This window comes from Oenanthe melanoleuca, chromosome 20 (assembly GCF_029582105.1).
Source record: "Oenanthe melanoleuca isolate GR-GAL-2019-014 chromosome 20, OMel1.0, whole genome shotgun sequence".
Taxonomy (NCBI): domain Eukaryota; kingdom Metazoa; phylum Chordata; class Aves; order Passeriformes; family Muscicapidae; genus Oenanthe; species Oenanthe melanoleuca.
The window spans coordinates 6,427,427-6,443,091 of record NC_079353.1 but is presented as its reverse complement, the minus strand read 5'-3'; the positions used below and the strand labels follow the sequence as shown (position 1 = coordinate 6,443,091).

General features: G+C 48.0%; 1 protein-coding gene across 4 annotated transcripts; it reads left to right on the top strand.

Annotated features, from left to right (window-relative positions):
• Positions 1–382: 382 nt before the first annotated feature.
• On the top strand, positions 383–15,659 carry TCEA2 (transcription elongation factor A2). Of its 4 annotated transcripts, none has more exons than XM_056507530.1 (10): positions 384–592; positions 2,927–2,989; positions 3,570–3,675; positions 4,774–4,864; positions 9,888–10,021; positions 11,445–11,512; positions 12,215–12,358; positions 12,732–12,878; positions 14,724–14,795; positions 15,363–15,659. In XM_056507530.1, the coding sequence occupies exons 1-10, from the start codon at positions 524–526 to the stop codon at positions 15,369–15,371; spliced, it is 903 nt and encodes a 300-aa protein (XP_056363505.1). In that variant the 5' UTR covers positions 384–523; the 3' UTR covers positions 15,372–15,659. The 4 variants fall into 4 exon arrangements, with proteins under 4 accessions (XP_056363503.1, XP_056363505.1, XP_056363506.1 ...); XM_056507531.1 differs by lacking the exon at positions 384–592 and adding an exon at positions 967–1,360 and having other exon boundaries at positions 11,445–11,501; positions 12,204–12,358; XM_056507532.1 differs by lacking the exon at positions 384–592 and adding an exon at positions 1,635–1,733 and having other exon boundaries at positions 11,445–11,501; positions 12,204–12,358.
• Positions 15,660–15,665: the final 6 nt, after the last annotated feature.

Here is a 15,665-nt window from a genome sequence, read left to right as displayed (position 1 = left end):
CCATCGGCGGGCCTGGGGGGTCCCCTCAGTCAAGGGGGTCCCTCAGCCCCAGGGGTCCCTCAGCCCCAGAGGGTCCCTCAGCCGCGGGGGTCCCTCAGCCGCGGGGGTTCCTCAGCCGCAGGGGTCCCTCAGCCCCAGAGGGTCCCTCAGCCGCAGAGGGTCCCTCAGCCCCAGGGGTCCCTCAGCCCCAGAGGGTCCCTCAGCCGCGGGGGTTCCTCAGCCCCGGCTCCGCTCCGAGCCCCCTCGGCCGGGCGAACCGCAGCCCCCACAGCGCCCCCGGCGGCCGGGCGGCACCGCGCGGGACGGGCACAGGGCACGCTGGGAGATGAAGTCCCACCCGTGGGCTGCGCTCCGGCAGGCGGCGGGTGGAGCTGGCGTCCCGAGGACTACAACTCCCGTCGTGCCCCGCGTGCGCCCGCCCTGACTGCGGCACCGGGGGCTGAGGTGGGCACCGGGCACCGACCGCAGCTCCCCCCGCCCGGACCCCCGTCCGGCCCCGGCACCGATCCCGGGGAGCGGCGCGATGGGCGGGGAGGACGAGATCGTGCGCATTGCCAGGCGCCTGGACAAGATGGTGGCCAAGAAGAACGCGGTGAGTGGCGGCGGCATGGCCCCCGCAGCCCGGTTGGGTGGGGGGCCGCCCCCTGCCCTGGGCTCTTGTCTGGCGGAGGCGCCCCCCACCCTTCCCGCAGGATCCCCTCTTCGCTGCCGCGCTGGTGGACCCCCACTTCTCCCTGAGTGCGTGTTGTGAGGGGCCTCCCCCTCCCCAGATCCCATTTTGGGGGCCTCTCTTTCAGTGCCGCCCCGGTCATTGCATCATGCTGGAGCAGATGCTCCCCCCATTAAAGTGGGGTTCTCTCCCCCAGGCCCCGTCTCCCTCTCCCTTCCGCATCCTTTGCGGAGGTGTGGGATCCACCCACTGCCGGTAATTGGGAGGGCAGCCCTGTGTGCCCCCATCTCCGCGCTCCGGGGCTCACGCTGTGCTGCCTGCCCGGTGTCTCCTCTGCAGAGCATCCTCAGCCCTTCTCTCCTGTCCCGCTGGGAGCCCTTTGGAAGGGGACTCCCCACCAGCACCGCCTGGGGCTCCGGTTTGCCCTCGGGAAAAACCCCGGTGCTGATGGATTTGCTTCCTGCATCCCCATCCCACAGCAGCCTGCTCAGTGCCGTGGCCTCTGGAGTGTGGAGGGCTGGCCAAGCTGCTGTCTGCACTCGGGGGGCCTCGGGGTGTGCTGCGACCCGTGTGACAGCCCGGGGGGACAGGAGCCGGCATTCTCCGGCTTAACGGGATATATCAGTGCTTGTAGGAGCACAGTGTCGTGCAAGTGCTAAGGCAGAAGGCTGGCAGGGGTTTGTGATGGAGGTAGGTTGTGCTTCTGTGTGTGGGGTGGGGGAGAGGGATTTGGGGCTGGGGAGGGCTGTGGGGAGTGGGAGATGATGGGCGAGGAGGGGAAGGGATTAGAGGAGCAGGATATTCTTGTGGTGGGATGCTGGGTGGTGTTATCACATGAACTTTTGGATGTTGGACTGACCCTGCCAGCCGTGGGTAGGGCGAGCACTGTCACTTGTGTCGCTGTTGGAACAACCCAGGGAAGCATGTTTGGGCTAAAGCACAGCCTGTGATGTCTGTTCTCACTGGTGGCAGGTTTTCAGCATCAGTGTTGAAATAGGAAAGGAGTAGCTTTGCAGATTTGCTTCCAGCTCCATTGGGAAAGAGGCAGCTTCTTACAGGAGGGGTATGCAACATTTCATCTTGGTTGGCATTTGAGATAGTGCTGAACTGCAGCATGTTGTGTGTTTGCTAATCTTAGAACTCTTCCTGCAGGACAGTTTCCTGGAGCACCTGTTTGTTGCTCTAGTTTTTTCATGGACCCTCATTTGCTGCCATTTTCCCAAGTGGCTCCATTTGGGGTCAGGAGTCACCGGGTCACTTTGGGTGTTCAGGGCTGGAGGAATGGGAAGGTGTGAAACTGCCTGAGGAGGAAGGCAGTCGTTCTGGGTACAGTAAATGTGTGTGGTTTGTGCTGGTTTGAGTTGTGTGCACGCTGAAAGCTTTGACTCTGCTTTGATTTTGGCATCTGTTCTGTAGGGTGGATTGCAGCTGGACTGCTTCCTGGGATGAGTTGGAAGCAGCCCTTCTGCATAGGGAGGGTGGGATGTGAGGGCAGGGCTGGCAGTGCAGGCAGCTTCCATTCCCTACAATGGTGGCTGTGCAGGCCTTGTGCTGCAACTGGGTTTGGAGCTGCTAAATGTGAACACTGGAAGCCTTGTTTGAGGGAAGGGGGTTGGGAGGAAAGAGCCAGCTGAATGGAGACAGGCCTACGCCAGGCTGGGGTGTGCTAGAGGGAGACAAGTGATTTCCAGTTTTCTGAGTGACTGCCAGTTTTAGGTTTCTACAGATTCCTAGTCAGATTTTTCCTGGTCCTGGGTTCTGTGATGTAGAGATGATGTAAGGAGACTTCACATAACAAGTTTCAAGTGACCAACTCTTCAGCATCACAGCTTGCTGGCCTTGCTGCTGGTCTCAGCTTTTGTCCTGAGCAGAGTGGGGTATTAATATGAAAACTAGGAAACAGCTACATGGAGGCATTGACAGCTGTAATTCAGAGTGTGTTTTTCAGGTGTGAAAAATGTTCAGTGTGCCAGGTAAGAATAATAAACTAGTGTTGCACTTGCACCATACACAAGCAAGGACCTGTAGCACTCCAGTGGTCTTCTGTTTTGCCCATTCCAATAATTCAGGTGCCTTCAGGTTGCAGGATCTACTGTCTGTCTGGAGCAGCAACCCCAGCAGTGAGCTTGCTGATGTTTCAGGGAATGCTCATTGGTGTTTTTGCCTTTGAATCCAGCTTTCTGTGCCTATTCCCAAGCTGTTGAATTTCTTTAATAAAAGCCAAGGCACTCATCCTCTTTCTCTTTTCCTCTCCAGGAAGGTGCAATGGATTTACTGAAAGAACTGAAAAGTATGCCTATGACTTTGGATTTACTGCAGGTGAGTTGCACAGTTATAGTAAAAAGCTGAAGCTTGTATCTGGATGAGTTCAAACTTAATAGATTTCCTCACACTTCTTGCCTCATGCAAAGAATCAAACATTAATTCAATAAAATAGTGCAGAAGTTGGGTTTTGGACTTGCAATTAAAGAGCTCTGGGTCACCACGTGTGTAACTGCTCAAATCTTGTTTGTAGGCTGCAAAAAGAGAAAAGACTGGGTTAAAGTAGCAGAGGGCAGTCGTGGGAGAAGTTCTTTGTATTGTTGATATTTAGGACATTGGGGAGGAGTGAGCAGAATTACAATTTGGAGTTTGTGATGCATCTTGGAGTTTTTCACTCTAAGCTTGAATGTCACTTAAAAGTGTGTAGGGAAGGGATTTGTGGGAGACTGGATGTGTCTTCTGTTCAGTTGTGCAAGCTGGACACTGTTCCAAAGTTGTAAGGATCATGGAATTGTTCTGAAAACCTTTGGATAATCCTGTCTTGATCATGGCTTTGACTTTGTCATTTTTTGAGATTTCAGTTAGTAACTAATAATGGATCTGTTCTGGAGTGATTCAGTGGGGTGTTCCCTTGCAGTCCACACGCATTGGGATGTCGGTGAATGCACTGAGGAAACAGAGCACTGATGAAGAAGTGATATCACTTGCCAAATCCCTCATCAAATCTTGGAAGAAACTTCTAGGTAAGGAAATCAGCATGTTCCTGTCAGATTCAGCTTGTGAACAGGCTGCCTTCAGTGGGAGGCTGAGTTTTTTGGGAGAGCTTATCTCTTGATCTGAATAAACATTCTGGCAAATCAGCCTTTACAATTCCACCCTCTCTGTCTTTCAAGTTTTGTGTCCTATCATGAATTCCCCTAGATTTAGCTCCTATTTAGCCACCTCATCATTGGAAGAGCACTGAAAGCTTCAGGACTGTTAACTTATACCTCATGACATAATAATTAGCAATGCTATTTGTAGAAACCATATCTGTGCTCTGAACCCTGTGCTGCCACTTGTGCTCTGCATGGCATTAACACCATGTGTGCTGTCAGCCTTGTGCAACAGCTCAGGAAGGGAAGTGTTGGGATGCATTTTGGGTGGTGAGTTGGAGAAGGATCTTAGTTCACCATCTTGTCAAATAAACTCACATGGACCATTTCCAGCTGGGGAGACTTTCCTGGTTATGGGCTCCCATTTCTTGCTAGGCTGAATGAGTGCTACAAGGGCTCTTTTCCTGTGCTGCCTGGATTGTTACCTTCTCATTAGACTGGGTGTGTATTGGCTAGAGTCAGACAATTTACCTCAGGGTCAAACTTGTTCTATAGTGTCATGAAAATCCTCTCCAGGATTGTGCTGTTGGCTTTCAGCAGCACTTAGGAATCAGAAGAAGCTGTACTCTCACAAGGACCAGCCTGTACTGGCCCTTCAGCTGGTGTTGGCCTGAAATCCTGCTTTTAATTGTGCTTGAGAGAACTTGATCTAATCCCTGCTCAGCAGCCTCTGAAAGAAACTTTTGTGAAGAGGCATGTCTTGTGAGGAAGCTTATCTCCCAGGCAGGGAAACTGATTGCTCTTTAGTTTGGTAAGGAAAGCTTTTGTTTGAATTGGTTTCTACTTGGAGGCAAGGAAGAGGTCTGTTGGGAAGCAGGAAGGCCATGAAGGCATTTTGTCCTAATTCTTTTTGGGTGAATAATAGCTTGCTTTAGGCCAACAGTGGGTAGTGTGAAAACACTGAGGAGTATAGGCAGGGCTGTAGCATAAAGACCAGTTCTGAACGGATTCCTCTTTTGAACACAGATGCTTCTGAGGAAAAAAATGAGGAGAAAAAGAAAAGCCTGTCTTTGCCAACATCTTCCTCCAGGGATACTGGTAACTCAAGAGACCAAAGGTAATACTTCCCTTTTACCAAAGATGACATTGTTAGAGAATTTGAAAGTTCTTAAGGAACCTTACTTGAATTTTTATTTTTAAGTGTCTGAGTCAGGAATTTTGTGTAGTCAAATTTCTGGTCAGAGACACTGAAAGTGTTTCTTCTTCAAAGTTGATCTGTGTGGTGTTATTGACTAACTGAAATACACATCTAAAAATACAGTGGCTTTAGTGAGTTTTAAAATTTAGTTCATATTTTATTTAATTTTTTTACTCTTGGTTCTGTGTTGTTTTTTTCTAATAGGAGAACATTCCCCTATTCTTTTTTTATGTTGCATTTTATGCATTTTTGTTTATTTCTAACTTTGAACTCCTTAGAATGAAGATTATTTTTGGCCTTTCCAGTGTCAAGTGATGGATGGGATTGATTGATTGATTGATACATTACTGAGTAAAACTTCCATTTCTTTGTCCTTGACAAATGCCAGGAGAAGTCCCTTTTTCCCTGTGGCTGATGTCCCCCAGCTGGCAGGTCAGCTGCATGCTTGGTCCTTGCCATGCCTTGACTGCTGCATCCTGTTTCCACTGCCTGTGACTGCAGTTGTTGAGTGCAGACAGTGATCAAAGGGGAGGGGAAAAATGGGATTGAAAGCTTTGTTCTAGATATTTCTCCCAGCCTCAGATCCCAGGAGGGTGTGTGCTTCCTAGATTTGGCTCTTAAGTGCTTTATCCAATTTCCCAAGTTTGACAGAAGATTTAGAGTGTTCAGGCTGTAGTCTTGCTGGCTTGCAGGATTTTCCATGTTTGCAGCTTTTGTTGGTCACTTTCTTGTCACTTCTTTGTTTTTGCTCAGCTCTCTCAGGCTTGGCAGTTGGGGTGAGCTTTGATACAGAGTTGCTGATGCTGATCTCCATGACTTTAAAGGATTGGTGTCTTTGGTTATCTCGCTTCCATAAAATGGGAAAAAGGATTTGCTAAGTATTGCAATGAAAGGACTTGGGAGACTTCACAGCCAGGCTGGAGTTCAGTGGTGCAGTGCAGAGTGGGAGCCAGGGCTGTCCAGATCCATGTGGGATTTCACTCCGAACAGGATCTAGGCTGTAGGCACAGAGGCAAAGCCCCTCCTTGCTGCCTTCTTGCTCTGTCACTTATCATGGGGTATGTGGAGTGGAGCACAAGCTCTGCCTTGTGCTGCTGATGTTCCCTTGTGCCTTAATGTGCTGCAGATACTACAGTTTTATGGGGTTTTTTAATCCTTGTTGCTTTTTACATGTATTCAGCCTCCATCTTCTGACTGGCAAAGCATTGCCTTGGCTGTGAAGGATGAACAGAAGCCAATGGATTAATGTAGCCTAGACCAGGAGCAGGGGCCAGCTCCTGGTGTCAGTCTGTTGAGCCAGGCTCTCTTCCAGAAACATGAATGTTTTTTCTCCAGTCCTGTAAAATAAACTACTAATCTGCCTGAAAAAAATAATAATTTATTGGCAGAGCAGAGTCTCTGTTCTTTGAAGCAGAGACTGCAGTGGAGTCAGACTGTTTGCTCTGTGTGTGATAGCTGGTTCAGATGAGGCTGCTGTCAAGATACCAAAAAGATCAGTTTGTATTCAGATGTTTCAGACTCCTTAGTCTGTTAGATATTGGCTGTGCCTTCCATTTCGGTCAGGGAAAAATATTTAACTAACTCTTAGCCTGAAACTTTCTGTGCTTTCTGGAGCACAGATGTAGAAATCCCTGTGTAGTGACTGGAGCTATCACTGCAAGACCTGAAGGCTCTGAGCCAGCCAGTGTGGAGCTGGCACCTGTGAATTTAGATCTGCATTACTCTAATATAAAGCATATTCTCTTGTGCTGTAGAGTTTCAGACCCATAGTGTAGTACATTTTAATGGGCTGTGTCTAATGTTTCTGTCTCTGGCAGCATGAGGGTTTTCTTTTCCAGGATTCTCTAAACTGCCTCTATTAGGAGCTTTTGGATCTGTGGCCTGAATTTAGCTCTTCTGTAGGATTTTCTTCCAGTGCAGCTCTGAGTTCTGCCTGCAGTCCCTGGCTGCTGCTTTGCCACCATTTTGTTCCAGCATAGCCTTGTTTTATGTATAAACTTTTGCTGCCTGGGTAGATTTACAAGCTCTTTCTCCTGTTTAACAGGAACAGTGTGAACCACAAGGATTTCCTGAAATAAGTCTTCTAGGTTTGTTTGAGCTCTATTTCCCAGCTATTCTATTTATAAACTAACCTCTAAACCTTAATAAATAATTTTCTGTCTTTGGAATGGCTGAGAAGTCTGTTTCATCTAATTCTTGAGGGATCAGCTCTCATCTCAGTGCATGGAGGATGTGTGTGTGTGCAGGCAAAGGTATCTTTTCTCATCAGCTAACAAAAGTGGGACTACCATGCTGAGCTATCTTGCTGAGCTTTTTTTCCACCCCCCAAGGAACAAACATCTCAATATTCAAGTCGATAGCATTTGCAGATAGAACCTTCCTGAAAAATAAAGTATTATCTCTGCAAATACAGGTTTGAAGACCTGTGTTTGAGGATTCATATTGTGGTGAAGGGCAATGCTCTGAGTTCACATTGAGGTCACTGAGTTCACACACAGGGTTTTGCTCTGGGAAACCTTTGTTTGCTGCTTGCAAAATGATACAAAATTTAAATCTGGAAGAGCTCTCAGGGAAACTTCTCCTGCAGCCCCTCCTCAGCACAGCACAACCTCTGCCCAAGCTGTCCCTGAGGCTTTCTTCAAGCTCTTTGAGAACACTGGAAAACCTCAGGGCAGGGCATTTCCACAGCTGCCCTTGGCAGTATTTCCAATTCATAACTCACCTTTACAGTTTAAAACTTACTCTCAGTTAAAACCTATCTTACTAAACTAATTTCTACACCCTTCTGTGGATTTTTTTCCTATCACCTTCCTTTGTAAGGAATTTCAGGACTTGTCTCCTTTAAGTTTCCCTTGCCACGAACCATCCATATTCCTTCAGTACTTCCTTTTACTGTAAGTATGTTTTGCCTTTATCCTTTGGGAAGTCTAATTTTTCCAAACTATTTTATGTAACACGAGAAGCTGTGATTTTTTTACATGAGTTATTCCTGAATTATTGGTTATTCCTTAGTGTATGCTCTGGTATATACACCCCCATGAGTGTTGCCTGTGATTTGTGTGTTGCTTCTTAAGCACAAAAGTACCTGATGGCAGTTTCTATATTCCAGATAGGGGAAAATCATCATCTAATGGATTATTTAAAGGCTAAGTTGTTTCTTCTTTTTGTAACGTGTGCAGTATAAATCCTATTGAATGTTTTGAGCTGTTTGGACACAAATCTGTTCTTTAATAAGTTCCTGCAGTGGTGACCAGTAAGACCAGCTGGTAAAAAGGGGTTTTATTCAGCTACTGGTCAAAGAGAAACACAGTGAGCTCACAGTACAATCTCCTTCACAGAGTGCATCATCTCCTTCATATAAGCAAGAAATCAAAGTTCTGCTTTGGTTTTCACCTGAGCAATTTGCCAAAGGTTCACTGGTGGATGCTTCTGAAAAGGGCTTGGCAAGGTTCTGAACTGTGGAAATCCAGTAGCCCCAGTAGTGATCTGTGGGATTTGAGCCAGATTGGATATGACCTTAGTCACAGGAGCTCCCAGGATAAGTCCCTAAAGTCATCTGGCTCAGTTTGTGTGGCAGCAGATTCGGAAGGTTTCCAGCTTAGTGCTGTTTTTTTGTGGGCTGACTAATCCCTTCCTGGACAGTGTAGTGGAAGTGCTTGTTCATAACAAATTTATTTTTGATGGCAAAGAACTGGCAGTAGTGACCCAGCTTAACAAAAATTGTCAAGCCACTTGGATCTTCAAGAAGATATTGCCATCATGGCATGGGTGAAATATTGAGGTTTCCTTTTTTCTCTTTCTGTCTCTTTGTGCAATAATGGTACCAGGCATTGACCATAAATACAAGAAATTTTACAGCCAAATCACTAAAGCCAGAGCAATCTCTGCTGAAAAAAATTGTTATTCTGCTGCCTAGATTTAAGGAGAAGAACAAAGCTCTAGAAAATCATCTGTGAATCATACTAACCCAGATCTTTTACCAGCAGTATTTGCAGGGCTGACTAATTCCATGTGCAGATGTTAGGCTTTCTGGGTGCACAACCAGCTGAGCTGCTCTTTGAGGTTCCTTCTTTGCATACAGACCCCACAGTAGTGACTCAGCCTGCCCACATCATGTGCTGATTGTGCAGGCAGGTCTCCATCCAGCTCCCCTGGCAGGTGACCCGACTGAGTCAGACACAGCAGGCAGGTGTTTGCATTCCCTTGCCTGTGCCCGTGATTGCTTGCAGGTGGAAATGCAGTTATTTTTGAGAGCAAAGCTGTATTTCTTAGTCCTGTGCTAGCCTGGCATCTGTATGAGCTATGTAGGGCTGCTCTTCTGTGAGATGAGTAATCAGTGTCTTGCTCAGATTACAGGAAAAAGGAAGATCCTTTTATATGCTACACTTTGTTGGTGGTGTTTTTAAAATATCAAAGCTGAGGGAGCCATTTTCTTTCTTTCTCTTTGTTTTCCTTAGCACAGCTCCTTCTTCTGGAGCTTTCTGCTTGCTTTGTTCTGAGGGCAGTTATGGGCCTGGTGTCCTGCAAAGTTAAAGAGGAAAGAAGTACCATGAATCTGCACTGCACTGCCAAACAGTGCTGATGGTCTCAGATGTCCTGGGTGTATTTGGGTTACTGGTGGTGTCCAACAGTAATGTTTTCCCTTGATGCCCAGTGGTGCAGCAGCTGATACATGTTGAATAGTACAAGATGGTTGGCAGGGTTGTTCATGGATTAAACCTCTGCTGGCAGCCAGCAGTGTCCACAGGAGAGCTCGTGTGTGGGCTGAGGGCGTTGGCTGCTGTGTTGTGCTCTGTGCTGATCTGGGACAATGACTTTGCACTGTGTTCTGACTGGTTCTGTATTATGATTAACAGGATGCTTGGCCACATACCTGCTGCTTCCTTCTTTGCTCTCAGTGGCCCAAACTGAGACATTCTGACAGGTGAAGTTTTTCTTTTAGCTCCAACAAAAGGCAGGAGCCTCCAAAGACTCCGACCACCCCCAAAATCACCACCTTCCCTCCGGCCCCCATCACCTGCGACGCTGTGCGCAACAAATGCAGGGAGATGCTGACTGCAGCTCTGCAGGCTGATGGTAAGTGCTGGGGGAAGCCATGCATTGCCCCAAGTGCTTCACAGCTCCTGGACCATTCTGACAGAGACTGTCAGTGCCAGCTCAGCTTAGACACACTGTTCTGGAGCAGCCTTGTCACAGGATTATTGTCAGCAGCTCAGTCTAGCCACTGGCCACCCCTTTGATGAAGTGGCTTCTGTTGCAGTGTTTTCAGACACACAGGGACCTGGCTGGAGCTGGAGGCACGACAATGTGTCAAGCAATGGCTGTTAAGAACATGGGGTTTGTCACACAGGGTTATTTGGGGTCTTCTGCTCTGCAATATGGGGTGGTCAGTGCAGAAGTTTCATCTTTCAGGTGTGCAGGGATTTGCTTCACTTTCTAGATATTTTCTGATTATTGAAATTGAAGCTGTCTTTCCTGTCACCCTTGGGGCACAAAGTGAAGCTGTAACTCAGTATATGGACCTTGTAGGAATAGTGCTTATGCCAGCCAGCATCTGCTGTCAGACTGCTGCCTTTGCAGCTCCTTAAATACTGTGGTACTCTGGATCTGGGGTGGAACAGATCCCTCTTGCATTCAGACTGTGCCATCTCAAGTGAGAGGCAACTGCAGGTTCTCAGCATGTCTAGAAGTTTGAGCATCTGGTTCCATCCACATTGCAGATCCCTTTAAAAAATTGGGGTCTAAACACTGCAGAGTCTTGTTAGTTTGGAGCCAAGGAATGTAGATGACAGATGGAGAAGTTCATGAGGTCTTTATTTCTAGCCTTCCTGTGCATGTGTTTATATGCTGCATTAAATGCTTCACACAGCTCTTAGAAAAACCCTTTCCATATGAAATCTTGGAAGGAATTCCCTTGAGCCTTTCCCTAAGCTCAGCTGTGCCCTTTCTTCCGTGTTTTATGGTGTTGGTTATCATACTGGCTGTCCAAATCCATGGCAGTTATGCACTCTGTATGATGCTGTTTAACTGGTGTGTGGGAGAAGTGGGGAGGAGCAGACAGTCCTGAGGTGAGATGAGGAAGGAAGGCTTGATCCTGATGCTGCATGCCTCCAGGCCCTCCCAGATGGTTGGTCTGAGTAGAGTTACTTCTCATTGAGGTGAATATCTGAGAAAACTCAATTCCTGCCTATATAGATTTTTGTTTCAATTATATGAAAAATATATTGGAAAACTAAGCTCTTGGGCCAAGGCTGTTGTTAGCTTTGTCTCATGCAGTCCATATCCTAGAGGCACAGGGCACAGACTGGCTAGATTAATTTATTTTCATCACTGCCCTTTTCCAAAGGGTCAGAGAGTACCAAGAGCAAAGGCCAAGATGCCATTTGATGGGAAGAGCATGTGAATCAAACCAGCAAACTGTCCAGATCTGTAGCTCAGAAATACTGAGAGCCCTGGCTTGGTTGGAAGGAACTGAGCTCCTGTTTCTGCTGTCTTACAGACGACTACATCGCCATCGGTGCTGACTGCGAGCACATAGCAGCCCAGATTGAAGAGTATATCCTTGATGTACAGTGCTTCCTTGAGGGCTGCATGCCTCCAGCAGTGAAATCCATGTGCTCAGAGGAAAAACAGGACTGTCTGTGCATAAATGTTCTGCTGCAGCTTGTCAGGGTTCTGGGTCTGGTTCCAGCCCTGCTTGGCTGAGTCCTGGGTCATTAAGGAACTACCAGTGTGGAGTAGGGAGCTCAGAGACTGTAATGACTGGTTTGTCTTTTCCATCAGAATGCTGTTTCCTGCTTTTAATTCTGCTTCCAAATATATGCAACTTCCCTGTGCTCCCTGTTGAGGAGAGTGTGCTGATCTAGACAAAAGCAATGGAAAGGATGGAGCAATGAGGATCAAGTTCCATGTTGATGTCAGATAAGCTTTATGGGAGGAGTTTGCTTGGTTTGGGAGCTGTGGGGTTGGAGGTGCAGCTGGGCTTTCTAAGTGGAGAGATTTGTGGCTGCCTTGCTGAGATAAAGGGAAGGTTGTGGAAGCTGCACATAGCTGAATATTTCCAGCACAGTGAAAAAACCCAAGCTGGAAGCCCCTGAACTTTGGGACTGTATAAACCTGCTCTCAAATCCAGCACAGACCTCCCAGAGCAGATGCTGCTGTTGGGTCCCAGCACCTCCATCCTGGCAGTGGGTGACAATCCCTGCTCTTCACGGGTGGTTGGGAAGTGCTTGGTTGCAGGCTCCTTGACTGCCCTTACGTATCTACCAGGATGTCAAGAACACCGACATGAAATACAAAAACCGCGTCAGGAGCCGCATCTCCAACCTGAAGGACTCCAAAAATCCTGAGCTGAAAAAGAACGTGCTCTGTGGGGCCATCACCCCCGAGCAGATCGCAGTGATGACTTCAGAGGTGAGGGAGCCTGAGGAGCAGGCTTTGCTTTTCACAGGGGATGTGCCCTGAGGCTTAGCTGGGCTGCTGCCAGGGTTGCAGTTTTCTCAGAAGCTGCTGTCAGAGTGCATGGAGTGAGCTTGCAGTGGGGTTTGAAGTGTGGAGAGTGGTTTGTTGGGCCTTCACATCATCCTGGGGCCCTGGGTATGAACCAGAAGCCAGAATTGCAACAGGCTTTCTGTCTTAATGCCCATCTGTCAGGCTGCCTTGTCCTGTTGGCTCTTTCCACTGTAGTGGGTGTGGTGGTTAAACTGGGCAGATATGATTTTATTGCTTTTTTCCTTCTTTTTCTTCTTTTTCTTTTTTTTTTTTTTTTTTTTTTTTTTTTTTTAAGGAAATGGCCAGTAATGAGCTGAAAGAGATCAGGAAAGCCATGACAAAAGAAGCAATCCGAGAGCATCAGATGGCCAAGACAGGAGGGACACAGACTGACCTCTTCACCTGTGGGAAATGCAAGAAGAAGAACTGCACCTACACCCAGGTTGGTTTTCCTGCTCCTGTCTTGGCCTCTGCACAGGACATGGTCCATCACAGTCACAAGCTTGCACTGCTTTGTGACAGGTCCTGCAGCACATCACAAATTTTGCTACTGGTGGACAGAAAACACTCAATGCTGTCTAAAATGTACTTCTGCACGTGTTTCTGAGAGCTTGTGTAACTTTTCAGCTCACTTGTACAAGAGCAGGAGTTGTGCAGCACTTAAGAAGCTTTTGAAAGTTCAGCAGTGCTCTACACTGAAAGCAGGTGCTGGGAATGGTGGGATTCAGACAAGAAAGGAGTGGGTAGTGTAGAGAAGAGCCTGCAGAAACTGAATCAGACATGTTGATGGTATTAAAAGCACAAATTAAGAATATAGATAACCTGCAGCTGGATAAGTCCCAACTTGTTTAAAATCAAATAGCATGAAATGGGTGAAACAAAAGAAATAAATGAAGCTGTGATGTAAGCAGACAGAGGATTTTCCTTCCCCATGGCCAGCTGCTGGAAGCCTTGTGCATTACCAGTGCTTTTTAGCTTCCATGTTTGTGCCAGGCATCTGGAGATAAATGTGTCTTTGCTGTGAGTCAGTGGTTTAAAATGTGCAGATACCCAAAAATGCACCAGCAGCCACCAGATTGCTGCTGAGTGACTGCGCACAAACTGCGTGTGCAAGTGCCGGCTGAGACTCCTGCATCTGCTTGGACTTGACATACCAACACATGGAAAGAGAAGGAGATCCAGGAATCTGACTAGGGAGTTTCCTTTGGCACAGCAGCAGCCTTGCATCCCACAGGCTGGCTCAGGCAAGAGGCCTCTTTCTGCCAGTGCTCCCAGTAAGCATTCCTGGCTGTCCCAGCACATGGCACTGTCTCTATGTGTAGTGGACTGGAGTTTGAATGCCTGGGATTTGAGCAGGAGACAGCAGTGTCTTCTAAACAGAAATACCAGGAGGTTTTCTGTATTTTGATTTGTTTTCTAGTGAAATCACTAGTGGGTGATGAGATGTAAGTCTCAAGCAGATGAACGGGCATTTATGAGCATGTTGAAAGCAGACAGTAAAGGGGGAGAATTACAGAATTTAGCTATCCAGCATTCTTGCAAAAATGGTTAATTTGCATCATGCAAATACTGTGACTGTTGCACATTGGGTAATTACACATGTAGATTACCATAATCACCCCTCAGCACAGTTCTGCCTGACTAGTGTGGGGAGTACCAGTGTTTTCAGTCCAGATCTGCCTTGTGGTATTCAAATGTCACGAAAATCTGGTTTTTAGTAAAGTATGTGTTTCTGGCAAGAGCCAGTCAGAGGCAGCAATCACATCTGGGTTAAATATCAGAGTTCCTTAATGGCTCAAACACAAACCAGACTGGAACTGTGCAGAACCTGGTAACCCAGAGTGTGTTCCTGTGAGGCCAGGATGTATGACTGCTCTGTAAATGGGAATGGCTTGAGTGCTTTTTTATGTTCTTGTGCTTGAGACTGAGGGGTTTGTCATGGCAGTGCTGGCCATATCCCTTCCTGGGGTACAGTTTGGGGAGGGATTGGCTGTGGGCATGTTCACTTCCAGAGTCATCTGCAAGAAATGGGCAGCAGATTGGGTGAGGAGGGAAATATACTGTCCCAAAACTTGTCACTCAGGTAATGTCAGGCTGAAGGGGTCATGTATACATGTGTATATCTGTGTGTAACACAACCACCAGACTTACTTTACTGGAAAGCTCCTTTTGCTGTCCCAAACATCAGTCTCTCATTGATTTTGTGAGCCCAGCACGAATCCCTGGAGGCTGGAGGGGCAGGGCCATGTGTGATGCTCAGCTCTCACCTCCCTTCTGTCCCCCCCAGGTGCAGACCCGCAGCTCCGACGAGCCCATGACCACCTTCGTCGTGTGCAATGAGTGTGGGAATCGCTGGAAGGTAGCACACCAGGGCTATTACTGGCACTGAGGGGTGTTGGGGTGGCTGCACCCACCATGCTGCAGGCCCTTGGCTGCTGCTCAGAGGTGCTTGCCAAACCCCCACTGGCTCTAGAGAGTGATCTTCCCCCCCCCCAGCACAAAGGCAAGAGCTTTTGGGTTCATCCCTGCAGGTCAGCTGGGGTCGTCTCACACATTCCCACATTCCCTGCTCTTCTCATATCCCTTCTTTCATAATCAGCTTTACAGTGCTTTCCATGCTGCCTTTGCCCTCTGAGCGTAGTGGTGATGATGTTTAGGATTTCAAAACTGCTCTTTTGTGCTGTGCACAGAGCTCAGGGGTGAGCAGAAACCTCCTGGTCAGTGGTGAGCAGAAATGATGCCACTACAAAGTGCCAAAGAGCCACAGTGAAGATTCACATGGGAGCTCCCTTTGGCCCCTGTTTCTGAGAACCCCCAAGCCCTTGCCAGCTTCTGAAACAAGCCCACACATGGATCCTTACCTTCTTCTGCAGCTCCCCTTGGCAGCGAGGTTTCTAATTGGGGTTTAAACTCCCTTCTCTTGCAGTTCTGCTGACATGTGCCATGGCCCGAGAGCGGCAGCCAAGCGCAGACCTGAGCGCAGCCTCCACACGCCGGCTCCCACGGCAGTTGTGTTTTGTGTCCCAGTGAGTTTGCATTGTCACACGCTGAGAGCAGCAGCGGGGAGGCCTGGGCCTCAGAGAGCCACAGCCCTGGGCTGACAGGTTGGCAGGAGAGCTCACTAAACACACCCAGTCATTACTTCCTCATCTAAGCGAGTACGGTCACTTTCTCTTCAAAACTAATATTAAACATTTTTGTCAGTTTCTGACTTTTATTTCAACTGTGT